Source organism: Hypomesus nipponensis, chromosome 11, assembly GCF_054491055.1.
Source record: "Hypomesus nipponensis isolate SF chromosome 11, ASM5449105v1, whole genome shotgun sequence".
NCBI classification, from domain to species: Eukaryota; Metazoa; Chordata; class Actinopteri; order Osmeriformes; family Osmeridae; genus Hypomesus; species Hypomesus nipponensis.
In genome coordinates, this window is record NC_140371.1 from 2,358,378 (window position 1) to 2,383,177 (window position 24,800).

At 48.5% G+C, this 24,800-nt stretch overlaps 1 protein-coding gene across 5 annotated transcripts in view; it reads right to left on the reverse strand.

Annotated features, from left to right (window-relative positions):
* The window catches only part of dst (dystonin), a 136,184-nt gene that overhangs the window by 83,856 nt on the left and 27,528 nt on the right, over positions 1-24,800 (reverse strand). For 3 of the 5 annotated variants that reach the window (XM_084709027.1, XM_084709026.1, XM_084709025.1), the window contains exons 3-14: positions 20,168-20,257; positions 18,262-18,297; positions 16,319-16,396; positions 14,868-14,960; positions 7,116-7,282; positions 5,775-5,887; positions 4,821-4,927; positions 4,345-4,464; positions 3,324-3,419; positions 2,969-3,096; positions 344-437; positions 4-158 (exon numbers count right to left, since the gene is read on the reverse strand). In XM_084709027.1, the coding sequence (XP_084565153.1) occupies positions 4-158; positions 344-437; positions 2,969-3,096; positions 3,324-3,419; positions 4,345-4,464; positions 4,821-4,927; positions 5,775-5,887; positions 7,116-7,282; positions 14,868-14,960; positions 16,319-16,396; positions 18,262-18,297; positions 20,168-20,257 (1,277 nt within the window). Of the gene's footprint in view, positions 1-3; positions 159-343; positions 438-2,968; positions 3,097-3,323; positions 3,420-4,344; positions 4,465-4,820; positions 4,928-5,774; positions 5,888-7,115; positions 7,283-10,584; positions 11,882-14,867; positions 14,961-16,318; positions 16,397-18,261; positions 18,298-20,167; positions 20,258-24,800 lie in introns of those variants that run through there. The other 2 variants (XM_084709023.1, XM_084709024.1) reach the window with 2 other exon arrangements.

The window sequence follows — 24,800 nt, forward strand, 5'->3', positions numbered from 1 at the left end:
TACCTTTGGACGAGCTGGTCAGCAAAGTAGAACTTCCCGTCCAGAAGGATCTGGATGTCCAGCACCTGTTGCCTGAGCAGCGTCTCACACTCCAGCAGGTGGCCCGCCACTTCCGCCTCGTTCTGGAACTGGATCCCCGACTCCAGGCGCTTGGCGTCCTGACAGACAGACAGGGGAACCGCTCAGGAAAAGACTTTTCTTTTCATCCCGAAGGCCTGAGATAATTACAGGGTGTGATACTAATGTGGCACTTCTTTGGCAATTTGAACTATGATTGCATGGCGCTTTAGAGAAGAAGTGGATTTCGGAAAAGTGTATGCTGTGCTGTCGAAACGTGTCTTACAGACTGCAGGGCGGTCCTGGCCAGCGCTAGCTTGTCTTCGCCAGACACACAGTCTCTCTGGACTCTGTTGGCTACCTGCTGCAGTCTCTCCAGTCTGAAACACAAGGCGGGACACGTTAGTGCTGGACTCACGTTCGAACAAACTCAACTTCAAGCACAAACCCTCTTCAAGGGGCACATATGGTCTGATCTGCCAAACTCCAAACTCTGTGCTTTGCTTTGCACTGCACGCTCAAGTGCATTCATCCAACCCAAACCGAATTATTATAACGCTCGAATACTACAATATACAATCTAGACCGTTAACACAATACACAATCTGCAGAGTCAACGATACTCCAGCACTACAAGATAACATCTAGAGCGTTAACACCCAAACCAGGGAGACGCCATCCGTCGAGCCGTCGTCATCCGTGGTGCTCCGACTCACCGGGGTCCGTACATGGACATGCTGTTGTTGAGGAACACAGGACTGCTGGAGAGCAGAGGCTCCATGCAGGGTCCAGACAGCAGGTTCTCAGCTGAGCCCAGGCTGGTCATGGTGCTGACTGAGGACAGACTGCTGCAGTACGCCGGCTTGCTGTTCATCGTACGTCAGCCCCGAAAACGACCAAACGCGCGCGAAAACCCCACTCCCCACAGCCCTCTCATCTGTCTGACTCTCAGGTCTGGGGAATCTGGAGTGTAGCCTAGCGGGCGTGGCTGCTAGCTCACCCACGACGTGTGTTCTCCACACAGTCCTCCACGCGCTCAACACACACACAGAACCATCTGGCAGAGCCTCTCTTTTATAGAGTGCTACGTGTCTACACACACACACACACACACACACACACCTGCCACTGTGGAGGAGAACGTTAACATGAACCCACCCTTCAAGAATATGTTGCCCTGGGCAATGGCATCGATCATGTTTGTACAGACAGCCGAGTGCAGGTTCAGGCAGTCACAGTACAGTAGCATGGGCATGTAGCCTGTACGACCGCTACTGCTTCCACCAGCCTTCACTATCATGTTCAGGTTCATTATCAGTGTGATTGTGCCCTGTCACTTGTCAGAAAACACACGTTTATCTCACCAGTGGCAGCGTTCATTACCCAGGGCCTTTCCAAACAGATAGAGGCTGCATGTGGAAAAACGTTGTGTACCTGTGACCGAGTCAGATACATAACTATATATGCAAACAAACCCATGCTTGTGCAGGGAAACTTTAGTGTACATTTTGTATATTTAGTGGTTGTGTTGAAACATGTTTGCTCATTCAAGACATTCAATTCCTCTGAAATTTATCGCATGATAAAAACACACTCCAAACCAAACTAACCATGGACTTTCACACTCTGATAAGACACCTGGTGCAGACCTGCTGTGATACAATTCCAATACCTTTGTTCCAACAAAACAACTTACTGTCCTCATGAACCAGTGTTTATCTACGTCCAACAGCAACCACAATGTCTACAGAAAAGGTGGAATCCATGTGAAGCTTATCTATACAGAACTTCCTTCAAGCCAACTCAACAGAGCACGACAAGCATGAGCGGTAAGCAACACAGTTCCTAATCATTCTGCAGCTACGGGTCACGTAGTGCTAACCCTGTTTGAGGTGACTCAAGCTAAGGTCAATCTTTCATGGGGATGACTAAACATTCAGATTAGGAACATGAACCTTTGGCAGACAAGGTGCACCTCTATACTGTAAACTATAGTACAAACCAGGTAACTAGCAGGAGGTCGGGTCAGATAAGGGATCTGCTCTGAAATATGTCAGATAATTATGTTGTATGGTTGTAAATCACGTGTGTGTACGCGTGTGTGTTAGTGCGCGTGTGTGTGTGTGTGTGAGAGAGTTAGTGTGTGTATGTCTGTGAGGGTGTGTGTGTGCAGTTTGTGTGTGTGTGTGTGTTAGTGTGTATGTGCAGTATGTGTGTGTGTGTGTGTTAGTGTGTATGTGCAGTATGTGTGTGTGTGCAGTCTATGTGTGTGTGTGTGTGTGTGTGTGTCTGTGTTAGTGTGTATGTGCAGTTTGTGTGTGTGTGTGCAGTCTCGGTGTGTGTGTGTTAGTGTGTTTGTGCAGTGCGTGTGTGCATGTGTGTGTATGTTCAGTGTATTAGCGTGTATGCCCGGTGTGTGTGTGTGTGTGTGTATGTGCAGTATGTGTGTGTGTGCAGTCTCTGTGTGTGTATGTGCAGTGTGTGTGTGTGTATGCGCAGTGTGTGTGTATGTGCAGTGTGTGTGTGTATGTGCAATGTGTGTGTGTGTATGTGCAGTGTGTGTGTGTATGCGCAGTGTGTGTGTGTATGCGCAGTGTGTGTTTGTATGTGCAGGGTGTGTGTGTGTGTGTGTGTGTGTGTGTGTGTATGTGCAGGGTGTGTGTGTATGTGCAGGGTGTGTGTATGTGCAGGGTGTGTGTGTGTGTGGATATGTGCAGTGTGTGTATGTGCAGGGTGTGTGTGTGTGTGCGCAGTGTGTGTGTGTGTGTGTGTGTGTGTGTGTATGCGCAGGGTGTGTGTATGCGCAGTGTGTGTGTGTTGTGTGTGTGTGTGCAGTGTGTGTGTGTATGTGTGTGTGTGTGTGTGTGTATGTGTGTGTGTATGTGCAGTGTGTGTGTGCGCAGCAGCCTACCTGTCCACCTCAGGCCTCAGGCTCTTCTCTCTCTCCAGCATGGCCACGATCAGCTTCCCCCAGTCCTTCTCCACATCGTTAGGGTGGGAGCCCTGGGGCAGCTGGATACGACCAAACTCTATCCACACCTGCTCCACATAGCACACGCACACACGCCACCACACACACACACACACACACACACACACACACCGCCACACACACACGTACACAAACACATGCACACACACATGCACACAGTCACGCATACATAACCAAAAACACACATGAACACATCCACAGCAGTTAGTTTGTCCCCTTCAGTTGCTGTCACTATCTAACTTGGTGGCATGGGCAGTGTACCACAGCTACATACCTCCAGCATTTTGTAAAGATGTTTGATCCGAGACTTCTCGTTCTCTTTCAGCGGAATTTCATTCTCTTTGAACTGCTGATACTGGGTATAAAGTGCCTGGGAAGAGAAAGCACTCAGTGAGTCCAATGTCGGCGCCAGCCTTCCTCAACATCCAACACAAAATCAATACATGACATCAATACCCCTGAACCGTGCCTACAAGTCTTTCGGCATCACTTCCTGTTTACTCACACTATGTCCTGGTGTACGAACAGAAGGATGGAGCATACCAGGTTCCTGTCCAGCTAGCGCCTGACTGTCGACAGCGAGGGACTCAAGGCGTCTGCTCACTGCTAGACTCTGATAAAGCTTTCCTATCTAATGACCAGACAGAGACGCTACTTGTGGCTGTGAAGCCAGGGAGAGCGTGTCGATGCTCAGCCCCGGGCCCTCAGGCCCAGCCCAGCACAACCATATGCAGCACTATGTATTTCTAACCTGGCTCTGACAGGTATCCAAGAAGAATATTATACAGCTGAATGTTTTAGTCATAGCATGTTAGCATATTCATTAGACCCTGCATGGACTTGAGTTCCACTATGATGGCATAGTTAGAAATGTTACTTGAGTTCCACTATGATGTCATTAGAAGTGTTACTTGAGTTCCACTATGATGTCATTAGAAGTGTTACCTTGAGTTCCACTATGATGTCATTAGAAGTGTTACCTTGAGTTCCACTATGATGTCATTAGAAGTGTTACCTTGAGTTCCACTATGATGTCATTAGAAGTGTTACCTTGAGTTCCACTATGATGTCATTAGAAGTGTTACCTTGAGTTCCACTATGATGTCATTAGAAGTGTTACCTTGAGTTCCACTATGATGTCATTAGAAGTGTTACCTTGAGTTCCACTATGATGTCATTAGAAGTGTTACCTTGAGTTCCACTATGATGTCATTAAAAGTGTTACCTTGAGTTCCACTATGATGTCATTAAAAGTGTTACCTTGAGTTCCACTATGATGTCATTAGAAGTGTTACCTTGAGTTCCACAGGGTTATTGGGGAAGGCCCTGTCTGCCATCACTGTGATGTTGTGTTTGATCCACTGGCTCAGGTACTTGAGCGTGTTCTGGTACTCCACCCACTTGATATCTACGTCCTGAGAAGAGGACACTCAGATTATCTACAGATCATCACATGTCAGTAGTCCTCTGGATCTGAAAGTCCATTACAGCAGTCAGTGTTTGTGTGTGTACAAACGTGTATGTGTTGTGTTGTTTGTGTGAGCATATGTGTGTGTGTGTGTGTGTGAGCATATGTGTGTGTGTATGTGTGTGAGTGTGTGTGTGTGTGTATGTGTGTGAGCATATGTGTTTGCAAGCCTGTGTTGCATGTGTTTGTGTGTGTGTGAGAGAGAGAGTGTCATGTGTGTGTGTGCGTCATGTGTGTGTGAGTATCGTGTGTGTGTGTGAACACATTGTGAGCACACGGTGTGTTGAGCCCGTAGCGACTCACGTTAGCGTTGATGCCGTTGCCGCCCTCAGGCACCTTGGGGAAGACGTCGAACAGAGTGGAGACGTACGTGATGACCGACTTCTCATCTGGAGACTGCACGTCCACGTCTGAGGAGACGGCACACCGTGCAACTCTTACACAACACATTACACTACACCAAGGAAACTGTTCAAATCACATGCCATGTCCTTAACTCTTACACAACACATTACACTACACCAAGGAAACTGTTCAAATCACATGCCATGTCATTAACTCTTACACAACACATTACACTACACCATGGAAACTGTTGTAAAACTAAATCACATTAGAGTAATTAACTTACATGAAACACACTCATAACATTTAATGTTTTTAACCAGCAACAATCATGTTTCAGCTGGTCTTCATAGAGTGCTAGTTATATTACATGACATGAAGTAAACGTGTCAAGTTCTGATTTGAGACCCTAGCTCCTAGTGGATGGCTTCAGCTCTCTGACGACAATACAGAGATGTGAACATGTGGAGGAATGCTCACCTGCTGAGTGAAAAACACCACTGGAGGAATGTGTGTGTGTGAGTGCGTGTGTGTGTGTGTGTGCGTGTGTTTGTGTGTGTGTGTGTGTGCGTGTGTTTGTGTTTTGACTGACACATTACCAAGTGATTTGAATCCAGTGCTATCTAGCTGCTGGCTGCAATCCTTGCTGCAAGTAGGTACATGTGTGTCTGTGTGTGTGTGTGTGTGTGTGTACGTCTATGTGTGTGTGTGTGTGTACGTCTGTGTGTGTGTGTGTGTGTGCGTGTGTGTGTGTGTTTGTGTGTGTGTGTGTGTAAATCTGTGTGTGTGTATGTGTGTGCATTTTGTTCAACTGATCTTGTGGGGGCCAGAAATTCCTGTAAAAATCGTAAACTGAGGAAAAGGTGACTTGCGGCGATGTTGTCTTGGTCCTTGGGTGTGTGTGGGACTCACCCTCAGGGTCCAGCAGCCTGGCCACGCCCAGCTGCTCAGCCACAGTGAAAGCCTGCTCCAGGTTAGACCTGCTGCTCTGGGCTGAGACACAACCCATGTCCACAAGGTCCGGTCTGGGGAGGGGGAGGGGGGGGGGGGGGCAGACAGAGAGGGTGAGAAAGGAGGAGAGGGAGAGAGAGGGAGAGAGAGATGGAGTGGGGGGATATGGAGAGAGATAATGAGATAGAGAAGAAAGGTAAAGAGAGCGAGAGAGAGAGAGTGAGGGAGAAACAGAGGGAGGGAGAGAGATAAGAAAACTCAGTATTTGTAAGGGGAAATTAAACACAAACTGCTCTGAATGAGGTTTTTATTCTGGTTCCTTCAGGCATGATGATTGGGCCCAGGTTCTGTTGAGGAAATGTGCTCAATCTCTTATGTAACATGTGAGCCTATGTTTATTGGCTAACGACTGTGCCAATTACAGTAGCGTTTAATTTGTTAGCTAACAATAGTCTAACAAGTTACAGTCAAGCTCATAGATAGATTAGATGCATAAATACATAAATGCGTAAATGCATGGATGCATAAATACACAGACAGACAGACAGAGAGACATACAGACAGACACACAGATATGAATGCTCATAGACTTTTGTAACGTCATTACTGCCTGACTGTCACTATCTATGTTTACATTTCTTGTGCCCTATAAAAGATGGTCCTCCAGCCTCCTCCTCTGAGCGGAGAGAGACTTGATTGAGACCTAAGCCTGGTGTTGTGTTGTCATTTATTGTCAGAGGAATGGATTTCTCTCCCAATCTGCAGATTGATAAATACTTATTAAAATCCAGAACTCAACTGAACTTAGTCACTCCGTTTATGAAGAGACGGACAAAACACTTTCTTCATCAGTAGTTACTGTGAGGCCATCTGTTTTGGTGTGTGATGTCACTGATATGGCCCTATCTGTGTTTGTGTGTGATGTCACTGAAGGGGCCCTACCTGTATTTGTGTGTGATGTCACTGAAGGGGCCCTACCTGTATTTGTGTATGATGTCACTGATTGGGCCCTACCTGTATTTGTGTGTGATGTCACTGATTGGGCCCTACCTGTATTTGTGTGTGATGTCACTGATTGGGCCCTACCTGTATTTGTGTGTGATGTCACTGATTGGGCCCTACCTGTATTTGTGTATGATGTCACTGATTGCGCCCTTCCTGTATTTGTGTGTGATGTCACTGATTGGGCCCTACCTGTATTTGTGTGTGATGTCACTGATTGGGCCCTACCTGTGTTTGTGTGTGATGTCACTGATTGGGCCCTACCTGTATTTGTGTGTGTTGTCACTGATTGGGCCCTACCTGTATTTGTGTATGATGGCGTTGAAGAGGCGCCCGTCCCTCCAGGAGGAGGTGAAGTTGTCACAGCGGACGCCGACATAGCCCTCGCTCATCTGCCGGGACCAGAGCAGCAGACGCTCCTTGGCAGTCATGTCCTCCGACTCCCCACACACGTGGATCTCAGAGATCTGGGGGAGGCACAACATGAGTCATCCTACACGCATGAACAACATGTTAACAACACAGGAGCTGGGTCATCCTACACGCATGAATAACATGTTAACAACACATGAGCTGGGTCATCCTACACGCATGAACAACATGTTAACAACACAGGAGCTGGGTCATCCTACACGCATGAACAACATGTTAACAACACAGGAACTGGGTCATCCTACACGCATGAACAACAGCACCCATCACCGATCTAGTACGATAACAACATGAGGAATGTGGGAGACGAAAGACGATTACAAGAACTGTCAAGAACTTCACACACACACACACACACACCTCTGCCAGGAGGTGAGATCATAGACAGGGGCAAGTCAACAGCTCACCACCAATGTGCATTACGTCAAGTGAATAACATGATATTGTGTATAGTGAGATTGCCTCTAGTCAGTACACACAAGGTTGCTTTGATCAAACTAACAGTGAAAGACATCAACCACCGCACAGTCAACAGACATGGGCCTTTGAGATCTAAAAGATGGAAAACTTAACAGGTGCTCTGACAGGCATTATGACTGAAACAGACAGCTGGTCTCACTACACTGAGCCAGGCCAACCACGTCAGATAGGTGTGTGTGTGTGTGTGTGTGGTGTTCAGCATTGTAATACATGGAATGGCACATCAAAAGAAGAAGAATCAGCATGGCTTAACAAGTACGGGTTTACAAATCCATCCATCTTGACTTCTGTGGGTTATCAACTCACATCCTAAAGCAGGATCAACTTCATAGCGGTGACGGAGGTAGGTGGGGTTGAGGGTGGGGCTGGGGGTTGTGCTTACAAGTTATTGTGTGTACTAACAAAGAAGATCGTCCGACACAACCTGGACAGACATCAGGAACCAGGAGATCAGACAGGAGAAGCCACATGACAAACCCTGTCAGGGCTTTGAACTCCATAACCAGCAGACATTATCCAGTCTATAAGAACTCATTACTGTTAACAATGTGTCCGTGTCTTTCTGTGTGTGTGTGTGTGTGTGTAACGTTTTTTTTTTCCACCAAGGCAAATGCCCAACAACGTGTGTCCCAGTGTCCTTATTTGGTTAACTAATCACAGTTTGTTTGTGTCAAAAATGCTAGAAATGTCAACGAGGCATCCGGCTGACTAATCATTAGCCCCCTGCTTGAGGGAGAGATGAATAGATAACCTCCTAAACAAACACACCCATGTGGTCATGGCAACCCAGAGGGCAGTGCAGGTCTATGTGCCTTGTTGTGACGCAAGGCTGCTTCACCTCCATGACCCTCTCTCCTGGCGACCTTTGAACCTCCTCTGGACGTGCTGGCACGTTGTCCTGTTCAAGGAAATGTTGACTGAGATACACTCTCAAACATCTGGCCCCGGTCGTTCAAAAAGTTTATCTGGATTTTGAAATCCCATGTTTTGCTTTCCAGCATCAGGTAATCACTCTTACTTTTGTGTTGTTTTTTCAAAGCAACATTGGATTGGATCAGCCTGGCCCAGATACAAACTTTTCAAGATGACCAAATTTGCATTCCCAGTGTTATAAATGGGACAACATATAACAGTGTAGGCTTGTTGCTACTTAAAGAACAGGTTCAAAAGCCAGCAAGGGGGTCACTTTTAAGTGCTTTGATTTGAAAAGACAGAAAAGGTCAAAATAAAACAATCAAACAGGGATGGCTCTGTGGGTCAGAGGATCCACAAACAATAGAAAACAAACAAATATAAATATTTTGAACATGTGTTTCAAAATCTGAAAAAGGCTAAATGTCCAATAGTTAACAATTAAAGTTTCAAAGTTAGTCTTCGGTTGTGGAGAGAGCAGCTTTTTAGGCTCTCGATTTAGGAGGAGGATCTCAAGTCTGGCTTTGGTTTTCTGAAGTTGAGGAAGAGTGATTTGTTCCTCTGCCAGACTAATCTGTACTTCTGCTCTTTCATATTAATAAAGGAATATGTACTACATGATAGTTATATTTGACCAATTTCAAGTTGTATTACATTTCGTTCCTGATATCTACCCTGACCCTTCTGTTGGGATCAGAAAGATCTTGATTTTGGATCAAAGGTATCCCAATCCTACTAAAAGGTTTTGAACAACACATATAGAAGGTTTGATCCAGATCAAGACCAAGACTGGATTACCTGATCTAATCCAATTTCAAAATCCTTTTATTTTTATTTTGAACAACCCATTTTTAAGATTTGATCCAATCCAATAGCCGGAATCCGATCCGATCACTTCTGAACAACTGGCCCCTGGTGAGTATGTTAAGTCAGCTAGAGCAAGCTGCTGTATCTGGATTTCAGCTAGCATAAGTTAGCATTGATTGAGCTAAGAAAATCTAGCTTTGCTTGAGCTAGCATAAGTTAGCACAGATCAAGCCCGCATGAATTTTACTTTTAAAGAGTTAGTGAAAGCTAGCTTTGATTGAGCTGACTAGGATAAGGATAAAGAAGCACTCAACTTTATGTCTATTACAGGATATTCAAACTCAGCGGCAGAAACATGTCTGACAATGCTACAGTAAGGTGAACATGATCAACATGTAAATGTTATGTTCTGCTGGCAGAAACAACTTCTTCAGTGTCTCAACCAACATGACTGCATGACTGCTGCAGTGCCCAGCACTGGGGAACATGACTGCTGCACTGCCCAGCACTGGGAACATGTCATGGAAAATAAGAATCAGAAATTGTAATAAGAAGAGGCTTGCTTTGCTCCAGTGGAGTAAACCATGTGAAAAGTAAAGGGGGAAGAAAACAGAGAGATGTATATGGTCACTTAAATCATGAAAACAATTCAATTAAATTGCCAAGTTTATCTAAGACAACATGAGTGGCACGTCTTGAGTAAAAAGCTCTCCACAATCTCTGTCAGGATCTGTCATTTCCTGTTTCCAAACCGGTCTGGCAGGAGCAGTGATGACAGTGCTCATTCGAGTCCTGAGAATCTTACACCGTGTCACAGAGTATATTTAGACTTCTCCGACTGCGCTTTCAGAACTGCACATCGGGACTCTCGGTCTGCCAGTGTGGAAACACAGTGTCACACAGACAGATTGCACAGACACTCGAAAACAACCGTTTCCAAGGAACGCCACTGCAATGGAATGCAGAAACACAAACGCACACGCGCACACACACACACACAGAAACAGTCAACAAAATCATACAGCGCTAATTCCTTGAAGAAACCGAGAAACGCCGGGCTCCATTCCACCCATCCCTTCCCCAACCCCTGCTGCTCCGATGCCAGACCTCCTGTTGGCTATTAATACCCCAGCTTTACCTCAGGTCTGGCGGAAGCACACATGACAGAGGCCCCGGAACCCTCCGCGTGACCCAGAGAGGGTCCTGACGCCCCGGAGCAGGTGTGCGTGTGGGCGCGTCTCGTCCGCCGGTGGACCTGGGAGCTCCAGATGATCCTGGGGAGGCTGACGGCCAGGCGGTCGTCCCCCCTCAGGGTGCGCAGGGTGTGCTCCACCGCCCCGAAGCTCACCACCCTCCTCAGCTGCTTCTGGAGCAGCCTCCGGCCCAGGAGCCCGTCTTTGGGGGCCACGTCCCTGGAGGTCCGGGTGATGCCCCGGAGCGGGGCCTGGCCGGCGGGCCTGCTCCCCACGCCGGCCCCCTGCTGCTGGGACAGCCGCCCCGAGCGAAGAGCCAACCTCTGTCCCAGCGTAGCTCTGCGGTTCACCTGCACTTCACCCACGTAGACACCGTGGCTGATGCTGCCTAGCCTGGCGCTGGGGGTCTCCTCCACCTCTGGTGGACTCTCCCCGTCAGGTCTGTCCTCCGCCCCGCTTTTGGGGCCCTGGTCTGGGCAGCACCGGGGCTCCATGCCCCCGGAGACATCCCCGTCCTGGAGACTCTCTCCTCCACGGCTCCGCAGAGACTCCGTGGGCTGGAAGTCTCCTGACTTCCTCTTCTTCTTCCTCTGGAAGTAGCGTCGTCCTCGCAGCTCCCTGCGCTCCGGGCTCAGGGGGGCTTTGCTAGGATCAACGTAGCATTCCTCCTTGGGCCCGCGCACGCAGCCACACACGTTCCCCATGGCTGTGCCCGTCCCGCACTCACCTCCCCATGGACCGCCTGCCGCTGCTCTGCTCCCCTGTGCTCGGCGCTGGGACTCCGGGGGCTTTAACAGAGACGATCACTCATGTTCCACACAGAGGGAGCCATGTTTGCTGAGGGCGGGAGGAGGAGGAGGGAGCGGTGGAGAGAGAGAGTTCCTGTGGAGGCTGTGGCCACTGACCCGGTCCCTGGAGAACACAGCGGAGAAGTTCCAGACCTCTCTCTTTCGTCCGCTACTTCTCCCTCTCTCTCTCTCTCTCTCTCTGTCCAGCGCTGCCTCTCCTCTGTTTCCTGATGTCTTTCCCGGGTCTCTCCTCTGTCACAGTCCTCCTTACTTTTCTTCTCCTTTTCTTCTCCTTTCCTTTCCTCTTCTTTCCTTTCGGTTGCTCTCGGTTCCTCTCCTCTCTGCTCTCCCCCTGCTCTCTGGAATCTGTGTGTGACCTTTGGAGTGTGTGCCAGGTCCAGGCTAATCCAACCCAAACACCATAAACGCAGACAGCAGCACAGCAGCCAGAGGGACAGCCCACACTGCTTCACCTCCCAGCTGATACAGGGAGGGAGGGAGGGACGGAGAGAGAGAGAGAGAGAGAGAGAGAGAGAGAGAGAGAGAGAGAGAGAGAGAGAGAGAGACAGAGAGAGAGAGAGAGAGAGAGAGAGAGAGAGAGAGAGAGAGGGAGGAAAGAGAGAAAGAGAATGAGAGAAAACGAGAGAGAGGAAGAGAATGACAGAAAATGAAAGTGAGAGGGAGAGAATGAGAGAGAAATCGAAAGAGAGAGGGAGAGAATGAGAGAGAGATCGAAAGAGAGAGGGGGAGAAAGCCCTGAAGCCCGGTCGTCTTGGTCTGATTTGTAAACACAACCACCTGCAGGACCCCTCCTGGTGTTAGGTTTCCTCCAATGTGCCTGTCTGTAGCCAGGACGTGTCTAGGAGGGTGGGATAGGGTGCGGGGGGAGGGGACCAGACGCCCCAGCTGACAGACCCTGACAGACACAGCCGGCAGTGACAATCCCTCGTATGAGAAAACTTTGCTCAGCAAGTTTGTCAGCTCCGACAGGACAGAGAGAGAGACAGCGGCGAGCGAGAGAGGGAGCAGAGAGAGAGAGAGAGAGCGCCCTGCCTACCAGAGGGGCTTTAAAAACACCAGGCCAGCATGGCAGGACAAAGAGACCAAAGACACGTCCACCCACCACTACAAAAGAGCTTCTTTCACTTGTGTTATTAATGAAGCAGCCCAGCCCACTGTGGGGCTCCAGTCCAACGCTTTAAATCAACATGGTTATCCTGACGCGTCACCAGAACAGTTCACTCTGAGACTAAACCTTATTCACCCGGAAGTGACACACACCCAAACCAACCAATAGACTGCCTCGTGTGCTTACAACTGACTGAATGACTTTGTACGATGACCACATTATCGTTGAACAACTGCAAGCTCATTAGATATGGGACCTTAAGTTCAGTGTGCACAGTTCAGTGTGCACAGGCCTTGGGGTGTATGAAACAGTCAAAATAATGTCCTCAAACAGCACTCCTAAAAATAACTGCAGTCCCACGCTGCCGCAGCGGCCCGGCTCCGGTGACATTTCCTCTGAAGGTTAGACGGGTGATCTGGAGCGCACGTACACCTGCAGCCCACAGGAAGGAGCTGAGGATGGGAACAGCTCAGGGAACAGCTCAGGGAACAGCTCAGGGAACAGCTCAGGGAACAGCTCAGGGAACAGCTCAGGGAACAGCTCAGGGAACAGCTCAGGGAACAGCTCAGGGAACAGCTCAGGGAACAGCTCAGGGAACAGCTCAGGGAACAGCTCAGGGAACAGCTCAGGGAACAGCTCAGGGAACAGCTCAGGGGCACAGCTGTCCCCTGTCCCCTGGCATGTCCCATGCCCTGTCCCCTTGTCTGTCCTCTATCCTGTCCTCTGGCCTTTGCCCCTGAGCTGTGCCCCTGAGTTGTGCCCCTAGCCTCATCACGCCCTGTTAGACAGACAGGCAGCTCCCCTGAGCACCCTGAACCCAGAGAGAGAGAGAGAGAGAGAGAGAGAGAGAGAGAGAGAGAGAGAGAGAGAGAGAGAGAGAGAGAGAGAGAGAGAGAGAGAGAGAGAGAGAGAGAGAGAGAGAGAGAGAGAGAGAGAGAGAGAGAGAGAGAGAGAGAGAGAGAGAGAGAGAGAGAGAGAGGGGAGAGAGAGAGAGAGAGAGAGAGAGAGAGAGAGAGAGAGAGAGAGAGAGAGAGAGAGAGAGAGAGAGAGAGAGAGAGAGAGAGAAGGGAGAGAGAAAAAGACAGATACCACGGGGAGGGAGGCATGCAGGAAAAAACTCATAAGAGAGGGAGAAGAGAGGAGGCAAGCAGAGACAGATTCCGAGAGAGGGAGAGAGATAGAGAGGGATGGAAGGGAGGAGAGGGAGGGACAGAGAGAGGGGGGGGAGAGAGGAGGAATGCCCGACAGCATGCGTGAGACTGACATGGACAGGTGTGGACACTGCCAACCCAAGCTACCTGTCAGCATGGTTTATGACAGCCAGCATTATGAAATACTTTCTCTAATTCGTTCTTTTCCCAAAAAGACACTGATGATTTGTTTTTCTTAAATGATTCATTGCGTTATGTGATGACATGGAAGTGGGCTGTGAGGATTATAAAGAGGGTCATGGCCGGGGCAACCCTCCTCTGCTGAGGCAAGGAGTTCACCTTCTGCTCCCAGTCCACAAGACTGGAATACCGTCCTTATCTCTCTGTCTCTGTTTCTCTCTGTGACCAGTCTGCAGGGCAGACACCCAGAGAGACCTGGACGAGTAGGTACATTCCCCACCCAGACTGTAACCCAGTCAAGCCTGTATGGTAGAACGAGGGATAGAGAGAGAGAGAGAGAGAGAGAGAGAGAGAGAGAAAGAGAGAGAGAAAAAGAGAGAGAAAGAGAGAGAGAGAAAGAGAGAGTGGCCTGGTGAATGCAACACTGGATCCAGCTGGCATTGCTACTGCCACTGTAAAAGTACCAGTCACCTTGGTGCATATGTGTGTGTGTGTGCGTGTGTATGTGTGTGTGTGTGTGGTATTCTGAGCTCTTCCAGGTTACTTGTCTCTGTGAGGCAGAGATGCAGGCTGGGGTCTCTCTACACTACCAGGACCTCTAGTGGTGGGGAGGAGGAACTGCAGCCAGCGAACTGGGGCTGACTTGGCCAGGGATTCAGATTGAGACAAATCTCACCCATGGTTACATAACATAATCCACAAAATATATACTGTCATCAGCTTACAGAGCACGCTAACTCCTAAATCAGGATCTGGTCAAGCGGGGAATAGACAAACCTTCAAAACTATTCTGACAAACAAAAAACATGATGGCACTGTGAGTGAACACATGCACCACAGCTTCCACTTGTTCTCACACACACACACACACACATGTACACACATGTACACACATGTACACACACACACACTCACACACACACGTACATACACACACACACCCACATGTACATACACACACACACATATTTGTCTCTGACCTGAAAGTGCAGTATTATGGTCCATATTAATCCCAGGGTGAGTTTGGGATTCCCATCTGTGATGTCATCATTCCGGATGTTCACCAGCTTGACCTGAGGGGAACCCAGAAGGTTTGATCTGAACGCTCCATCTTTATCACTCCACAGCCTGCCACAAGGATTGGTGTTTGTGTATTGATGTACACCACTGGAAACTACATTTACATTTACATTTAGTCATTTAGCAGACACTCTTATCCAGAGCGACTTACAGTAAGTACAGGGACATTCCCCCCGAGGTAAGTAGGGTGAAGTGCCTTGCCTATATCTATTGGTTGTTATTGTGTATATTTAGGAGGTTTATTATATTTTAGCTTATCATAGGTGTAATCTATGTTCTGAGTACTTATATGTCATGGTGGTTAGGTCAGGTTGCTTTGCGTTGTCTTGTCCTAAGAATTTCAGTGCCCAGTCTGACCCTGTGTTGGTCTGTGTACCTGACAATAAAAGACTTGAACATGTCTCCACCTGTACAGGCTTTCACAGAGAGGACTGTAGATTGTGCTTCTTGTTGTTGTCCTGTATCTGTGGCTACAGCAGATCATTAAAAAGCCTAATTCTGTGATCTTCTTCTCAGAGGATTTGTTCTAGAGAACTGCAGATTGTCAGAGTCTGCTGTTCTGTTCTCCAATCTTAAGCCACTAGGGGGCACTGCAGGCAGTGAGATTTCTGCTTTGTTACTGGCGGAATGTCCTTGTCAATATTTCTATGGATTCAGCCAGGCTATTTTAAATAAACATGGTATTTTGTTAAATGCAAAGACTTTGTAAAGCTATTTCAGAGACAGTGCTAAACGTTAAAGTCAGTCACTTGGTTTACAAGGGGTTATGATGCTTTGAAGTGTAAATCTTTTTCAAATATATACCATACCCTAAAATGTAAACAACTCTTATCAGTATCCATAAAGTCATAATCTGCACACAACCTACATAAATATACCTAAATGTTCAGAGTATGAGTGATATATTACATTTCTCTATCAGTATCAGTGATATACTAAAAGAAATGTTTATAAAGTTCCATATTAACCCATTGAACTTCCGACAGACTGATGCAATCTGCAACAATCCTATGGATCATAGTTTGGCTGAGTAGCACAAGGGGACCAGATTTGGTATTTGGCAGGTTATGCATATGAATGAGGGGCAGTCTTGACCTGGTATGTGGCTAAAACAATGGAATCATAGAACTGTTTGCGTGTGGTTCTGTGAAGCCTTTGTCTCTGTTCACTGGGCCCGCGGTCATGTGACGTCATGTCTAGCGGCAGCTGAGGAGCTGCTACCAGGAGGCGGGGAGGGAGGGAGGCGGGAAAGGAGGGAGGCGGGGAGGGAGGGAGACGGGGAGGGAGGGAGGGAGGGAAGGAGGTGGGGAGGGAGGCGGGGAGGGAGGGAGGCCTCAAGGCCAGTGCCTACCTGTCGTCTCTTCAGGTAGTCCAGAGCAATCTGGACGTTCTGGAGCCTGTGGAATCGCATGCGGCCTTTCTCCCTGGGCTGTGGGGTAGACGAGGAGGAAGAGGAGGGCATGTTAGTGAGGACGCTCTCTCATCAGAGCGGCCGGGGACACGACACACTGGAGAGGGGGAGGGGAGGGGAGGGGAGGGGAGGGGAGGGGAGGGGAGGGGAGGGGAGGGGAGGGGATGGGAAGGGAAAGGAAAGGAAAGGAAAGGAAAGGAAAGGAAAGGAAAGGAAAGGAGAGGAGAGGAGAGGAGAGGAGAGGAGGAGAGGAGGAGAGGGGAGGAGAGGAGAGGAGAGGAGGAGAGGAGGAGAGAAGAGAAGAGAAGAGAGGAGAGGAGAGAAGAGGACATGTTGCGACAGCAGAGTTGTACCTCCTAACCTGTAGAGAGGGGCAGACAGACAGAAGAAGCAGAACCCCTACTAAACACACAGTACACTGACTTGAGTAGCAACACGACTCATTTCATCAAGCTCCGTTTATCGTTTTTTAACCAAAGCGCTAAATAAAACATCTCTCCATCCAGGCTTAGCTCTATCAGACTAACATGGAAAACAGCAGCCATCCGTCATCAGAAGCTGACTGAGAGAGGCTGTGGTGTCAAGCCAGAGGAGGCCTCCAGGGAGACAGCTATAGAAACAGGGACCATGGGAGGCCACAGCCTCAGGTCATGAGATGGAAAATGCATCAGTAGCTGATGGCCAGCCCCATGGTGGTTAAGAGGCAGGTCTGGGCCCTGGACAGAGGCAGCTACAGAGGCAGCATCAGAGGCAGATTTGGGGTCAGATTTGGGACTCTTTAACCACTCGCAGAAAAAAAAGGCTCCAACTAGTGCCTTTTCGTCACTGAGGTAGAGGACTCAGGACTCAGGACTCAGGACTGAGCGTGTGACCTGAGACAGCACCATGTGGTTCTGAGGAGAACCATTCCCTTTCTGCTGAGGGTGTTAGTCAGGACGTCAAGAGAGATGCTCTCACTAGGAGGTGTCCTGGTTTCAGACCCCTTCCACCCTGACCAGACCCAGACCAACAGCCTTCCACCATGAAGCCAGAGGGACGACATTCACCAGAAAACCTTCCAGAGCTTTCCTCCACCACAGCAGCATGTTCAGGAGGGTGGTCTTCGTGAGAAGGGTTCTGCAGAACAACCTCTCTCTGACGAAGGGTCCCGGGGTTCACGCTGGGGTGACAAAATGCCCGCCCCAAAGATGCAGAAAGCAATTTCGATTTTAGATGTAAAGACCCAGGATACATTTGAGACCACATAACGCGGCCAATTGTGACGTCTCAGCTCGGATTATGGCTTCACTCTCCAGTAAATGTACACCTTGTATCCAATAACTCTGTGTCTGAATCCTGTCTGTTGCACAGTTTTCAGAGTCTTTACGTACAGTTGATCACATCATCCACAAATAGGTCAAAAGAGACGAGGAACTGGAGCCTGGGTCTTTACATCACGACATGTGCAGGGCTCACCCATCTCCAGGCTGGCTTCTCTAAGCAGACAGCCGCCTGCTCCACACAGCGGAAATAAGAAGCATTGCATGGTCCTGACGGAACGGCAGCCTCTCCAAGAAGCCGCACTGAAACCTAAAACCAGCCTGCATGTCTGGGCGTGTCTCTCCTGTGTGTGTGCCCACTGCAGCCCTCTGTGGAAGGAGGTTGTGGGGACGGTGGAGAGAGCGTGGGGTGAGGGTGGGGATGGCGGGGCGAGCGTGGGGTGAGGGTGGTGCGCTTGGTGCGGGGGCCGGTCCTGTTAAAGTCAACTTCACGCGCTACATTAGTGGGGTTACCAGGGGAGGTTGAGGAGTGATGTCCACACCTACCCCCTTATCATCATCATCATCATCATCACGACGCGCCAGTCCATGCTGCTCAACCGGACATGCTTCTGCCACACTCACCAACCGTAACGTCTTCAGGAAGTCTCGCTCCCTTGGCTTAGCCCAGAGAACGCAAACAAGAGAGAAAACACAGGGAGGAGGAGCAGGAGGAGGAGGAGACAGGAGGAGAAGGAGGAGACAGGAGGAGCAGGAGGAGGAGGAGACAGGAGGAGGAGGAGGAGACAGGAGGAGAAGGAGGAGACAGGAGGAGCAGGAGGAGGAGGAGGAGGAGGAGGAGGAGGAGACAGGAGGAGGAGGAGGAGGAGGAGGAGACAGGAGGAGAAGGAGGAGACAGGAGGAGCAGGAGGAGGAGGAGGAGGAGGAGGAGGAGACAGGAGGAGAAGGAGGAGACAGGAGGAGCAGGGGGAGGAGGAGGAGGAGGAGGAGGAGGAGGAGGAGGAGGAGGAGGAGGAGGAGGAGGAGGAGGAGGAGGAGACAGGAGGAGGAGGAGGAGGAGGAGGAGGAGGAGGAGACAGGAGGAGGAGACAGGAGGAGGAGGAGACAGGAGGAGGAGGAGACAGGAGGAGGAGGAGGAGACAGGAGAAGGAGACAGGAGGAGGAGGAGGAGAAGCAGGAGGTTGTGGAGGATGAGGAGACAGGACGACGAGGAGGAGGAGGAGGAAGAGACAGAGAGAGACAGAAAGAGGGGTAGCGCACGCAGAGAACCAGTGTACAGAGAGAGGGTGAAGGAGGGGATGAGGGGGACATGGAGAGGGCCACCCACAAGGAGAGAAGGAGAGGAAAGAACACATGGGGAGAAAGGTAGAGAGGAAACAGGATGTAAACAAAACAAGTCTGGATCAAACTGCATACATATACACCTGGACCTCCATGTTTACACATGTTTTCATAGAAGTCTGCTTCGTGTGCGCAACTAGAAGGCAGTCATGAGGCCAGAAGTGGCTCAGCTAAAGATAAGAAAACCTTTTCTACTCGTTCAGGCATGGTTGAAACAGTTCTCCTGTCTCCTGCCGCACCAGATCTCTGCACACCCAAACACCAGACTAGGCCTCAAAACCAGGTTTCTATTACTCATGAACCACACACAGGGTTCCACACACCATCCTGGCTCTCTAGCATCTTGGTGTTAGCGTGTCCCTAGCTAGGAAGCATAGCAACAACCGTAGGAAGCATAGCAACACAGGGCGCCTTCACATATCAGAACACACAGCTGTGTGCGTCTCAAACACTCTTTGTTTCTCTTCACTCATGTTGGCTGGATAATCAATATTTATATGACAAAGACCCCCTCTATACCTATACACAAATAAAATATATTCTAATAACAAAACTGCATCGGGGAGGGGTTTATGTCAGAGAGACAGACATAAGTCTCAGAGAGACTGCCACTGAGCTGTAGGAAACGTCAGAAGACTAGTCTTGTACCACGTCAGTGTCAAATACGTGAAAACGCCCATTCCAAAGTTTATTAACACTTGCACACAATAATTAATACTGTTACCTTGGAGTTAAACAGCAAGGTCAAACATACTATGCATTAGCATTGACAGAAATTTACACCGGTCTATGTCGCAATACATTTGACATTTTCCTCATGTAGCCGACGCTTATATTCAAACAAAGTACAAATAGTCCATTCAGAAAGCACAGCAGCTGGTAGAAATAACCAGACTCTTCTGACATATGTGTGACCTTTGTGTGACCTTTGCATGACCTTGAGACGACACCTGTCCCCCCCTCCCCCCCCCGGAAACAGCCGCCTGAACAGGAACACCAGGGGCCGACGGTCTGAATGAGCCTAGCAGTGTTAACAGCCCTCACTGCAGGGACAGAAAAACAACCTCTACTTTAACATCTCCTTATCCAGCGTCACTGAAGTGGAGGGTGAGTTGAGTGGGTGGGTGGGGGCGAGACATGGACCTGGAGAGCCAGACAGTGGGGGTGATGAAGAGGATGATCTACTCACCAGGGAGTCGCCAGAGAGCACCTCCAGCAGAGAGATCAGGTTGTGTCCATCTCTCAGGTCCTCGTACAAGTCGTTGACGTGCTTCCGTACCTGCGGATCACAGCAGACAGACTCTTACACTCTGGGCTGGGACAGGGAGGCTTGTATGAACATCAGACGACAGGGAGTCAGATGGCTGAGCGGTGAGGGAGTCGGGCTAGTAATCAGAAGGTTGCCGGATCGATTCCCTGCCGTGTCAAATGACGTTGTGTCCTTGGGCAAGGCACTTCACCCTACTTGCCTCTGAGGGAATGTCCCTGTACTTACTGTAAGTCGCTTTGGATAAGAGCGTCTGCTAAATGTAAATGTGTTGGCTTGATTGTAACGTGCTTCTCAACCGTAGTGCTGCCTGGAACACAATCAGAGGACTGCTACTTTTTAAGTCTGTTGTGGTACCTCTAGTACTGTGTGTGGTCCTATCTGTTCTCTTGGTTTCACTGTCCGGAGAGCGACAACCTCAAGGTGGGTCGATGAGGAGCCATAAACTCTGAAACTCTGAGGGCCAACGTGCAGGAGTTAATGCACCTATCGTGTTCTGAGGTCAACACAGAAAACACGAAACACCATAAAACGTTACCACCATATCAACTGTACCTAACCATCTCTTTAAAGGGGTCATTGACTGCAAAACCCGAGTTTACCTTATCATAGTTGAATAACGACAGTTCGGTGGGTAAAATGGACATACATAGAATCTCAGAGTGCATTGACACCTCTTTCCTATGCAAATCTCACAATTTGAAACGGCTGCTGTTAAACGAGCGGTAAAAAAAAAAAACACTGTTGTGACGTCACAACGGGGGCTCCACCTTTTTTGGCTCTGGTCTGTACCTTTGTCACAACCCCAAATTTGCTGCGCGCTGCTCTGTGTACTGCCACAGAATTACAAAGAACATTTTTCCAGGATATTGAAAATGGACTACGGTGGCAAATGCAGTGTTCCAGACTGTAGAGGGAATAACACTTTTCAGTCTTCCAAAGGAACTAAACACTCATGGGGGTGTGATGTTTGTCTATGATAAGATCCCTGTGCAGTTTGACCCTCAATAACACATTTGCTTGAACCATTTCACAGAGGTCAGTTTTGAAAACCTTGGAGGGGATGAGTCTGCTAACAGTTATTAGCAATGCTAACATATCCTATATCTAGCATAGGAAGAGTGTGTGATGATTTTGGTTATTGGCAATGGGGCTAACATTATTTTCTTGACTGTTTTATTCGAATAAATAGCCTGTGGAAAGTGGAAACAACTAACGTTACCATTTCCAATGATATCTAGTTAATCTGTTGAAAACAGTGTTGTGTAGACGCAATAGATTTATTTGTACGTTTTTATTTAATGTCTCCACCTTCTTGTTTCAGTGAGTGCTGTTGGCCTGTTGCGTTTTTGCTCCAGCTTCACTCGTTGTAAACCAACCAATCAGCGCGCAGCTCATCTAAATATTAATGAGCATACCATAAAAGGGAGAAAACCTCCAGTTTCATTCTGGGGCTATTTCACAGGATGCATCAGGGCTCATAGAACAGCACCCGGGCCATTTTCAGCCCAACCAATGTTACACACCCTATACAGAGACCTTAAGAAGCACTGTGAAATACCCTGTGAAATCCGTCAATGACCCCTTTAAGAACTCTCATTACTGCCATATGAACTGTACCCATGTCTTTAGGAACTCATAACTCACACGGTCTTTAATTTGCTGACACCCCTAGGGTTGGAGGTACACGCGATGGCACACCTCTCAGGTGAGTCTAACCTGTAACAGAGAATCTGGGTGCCAAACAGAGGCGTATCTGCCTGTTACCATACCAATAGAGGAGGAGCAGGCCTGCCTGCCTGCCTGCCTGCCTGCCTGCCTGCCTGCCTGCCTGCCTGCCTGCCTGTCTGTCTGCCTGCCTGCCTGTCTGTCTGTCTGTCTGTCTGTCTGTCTCTCTCTCTCTCTCTCTGTCTGTCTGTCTGTCTGCCTGCTTGTCTGCCTGCCTGCTTGTCTGCCTGCCTGCCTGCCTGCCTGCCTGCCTGTCTGTCTGTCTGTCTGTCTGTCTGTCTATCTTCCTGCCTGCTTGTCTGCCTGCCTGCCTGCCTGCCTGTCTGTCTGCCTGTCTGTCTGGTTTCCACAATGCCCAATGACCTGCTCTTACCCAGAAACCTCAGCCACATAATCCCATGTAACAGGCACAGCTGTGGGGCCAAAATATCTCTGGTAAGGTCCTTGTTATTGGTTCAGCCAAACTCCCCCTGATCCTCTCTCTCTGTCTCTGTCTCTGTCTCTCTCTCTGTCTCTCTCTCAAACACACACACACACACATGTGCACAGACTCACAAACAGACACACACTCACAGCATTAATCAGCATCACTCTGCTCCTAGGGCACAATGGATTCTCTTTCCACACGGTTATTTCTGTGAATTCATCGTGTGGTAGCCCCACATCCAGCGCGGATTAAGACAGAAACATTCCGGCCAACTTCCTAAATAATCCAGAAACCAAAAACCCTTCATAACTGTCACTCTGGGCTGTGTGACAGACAAAGACAGATGTGCTAGTTCATTGTTGTGGTTTATTGATTAAAGGACAGGTAGGCAGGCATGTCGGTTACTCATTGGTGAGGAAGAAAGGCCTGGGTTTGGGCAGTGGGATCTGCACAGCAGAAACATGTCCTGAGCTAGTCCCAAGTAAGGAATGTGGTAGCAGGGGTTTGGAAGGTTGAGAAGAGGACGAGATGGTGCCAGAGTCCAGAGAACGTTCTCCAATGAGAGAGGAGGGGGGGCCAGGGATAGTTGTCAGGTAATGAGACTGTATCTCAAGTGAGGATGTTATGGACTCAGGAGTTAGACAAACAGGACTTCCCAGGACCAAGATGGAGGGGTCTGCCAGAGGTAACAGCAGGGAACACTGAGGGCCTTATATACTTACATTCGCAAACGTAGCGTTATTAGTGCCATGGCCAAACCGCAGATTGCGCACGCTGTGATACTTCAGTTTACGTTGTATTCATGAAACCTGCAGGTCATTGTGTAATCAGCGCCTTTCTCTGCCCACTATACCGTACATTGCAAGCATTTAAAGGTGCAATTGAATGGGCCTCCTTCTCTCTTTCTATCATGGATCAGCCACCAAAGTCGAAACAGCGAATATATGTATTGTATTGTATTTGTTGAGTTTAATTGAATTGAATGTGAACGCTGAGTCGGAGATTCGATGTAATCTTTGTTTCTTCCAGTAACTATAATATTGCATGGCTGCTTAATCTGTAACGCGTAATGATTTCGTGTTTACTCAACTCAAAAAGTGTGACAGAAATGTCGCAGAAATCCTTTGGCCTTTGTCTTCGTCTTGCTCTGGTTACGGCTGCCATTTCACCAGGAGGCATAGGCTATGCGCATCTTGGTTTACGCCTGCTTTTAAAAAGCGTAGAATTTTTACCGCAAAATAGAGGTGCGTTTTCACAGGCGTTTTTTGTACATACCGCGGAATACATAATCAGGCACACTTAACGCATCCCCTCCCACCTATTTATGGGAAACTCCCACTTTCCCCTTGACCCTCCCATGAATGCATGTGCATGACACAAAAAGCACAATTTGCCATTTTCGGTTCCCGCGACAGGCAGTCTGCGCTTTTCCCCGAGTGCAGCATGTTTGTACATTCTTCGCCATGCTTTTAAGCGCAAATTGCGAAAGAAATAAGCCTGAAGTGGGCGCGTTAGTACATGAGCGTTAGTACATAAGGCCCTCAGAGTTGAAGGCCTTGAGCTGGGTTCGAGGTTCATTCAAGAGTTGCAGGTCGAGCTGACCTTGACAGATTAGCAAGGAGACAAACATGTAGGTCCTATAACAGGATGACGAACCTCAAGGAGTAAGGGGAATAACGTTGTGAAATACTATCATGCAGAGCGGGAGATTTTCCTCGTATCAGGCTATATGATGGGTTGTATGTGGTATGTGATTGCTTTTTGTGTGTGTTTTGACTGTACCACGTGCTGCATTTCTAAATAAACTATCAAGCCACCTTGACTTTGAAAGATATTCCGTCTCTGACTTTATTTTTGACTAAATCCTTTAGAAGAAAAACCCTACATCACATTAAAGGTTTGACACACTCCTGCCTGCACTTGTTTTGCTGGACTATTCTGAATGAGCAACCAGCACCAGATTATACTACCCTCTTACTAACCAAGCATGTTACTCAATAGATAGGCCTCAGTTCCCATGAATCAAATTAGGATTAGGAAATAATTAATGATTACCGGTAGTAAATTCTAACTAGCGTAACAGGTTGCGAACGGCAAAACATGCCTACAAATTGAGCTTAGCCTGAAAGATTCTGTTGTTTTACAGAACAAACAACATTTACGTGACAATATATGATGATACTTTGTTTCACAACGCGGATGTGGGCTGTGAATCATTTGTGATGATTTTAAGGAGATAAGAGAAGCTACTGAGATAAGCTTAAATAAACCCCCTTCACTGCTGTATGGGTGTAATATCTGTGTGTGATGACAGAGGCAGCATTCTGGATGAAAAGGAAGAGCTGACAGGTAGTGCAGCTAATGGTTCATCAGGTTTGGCTCTGAAAGGGCTCTGAGCGC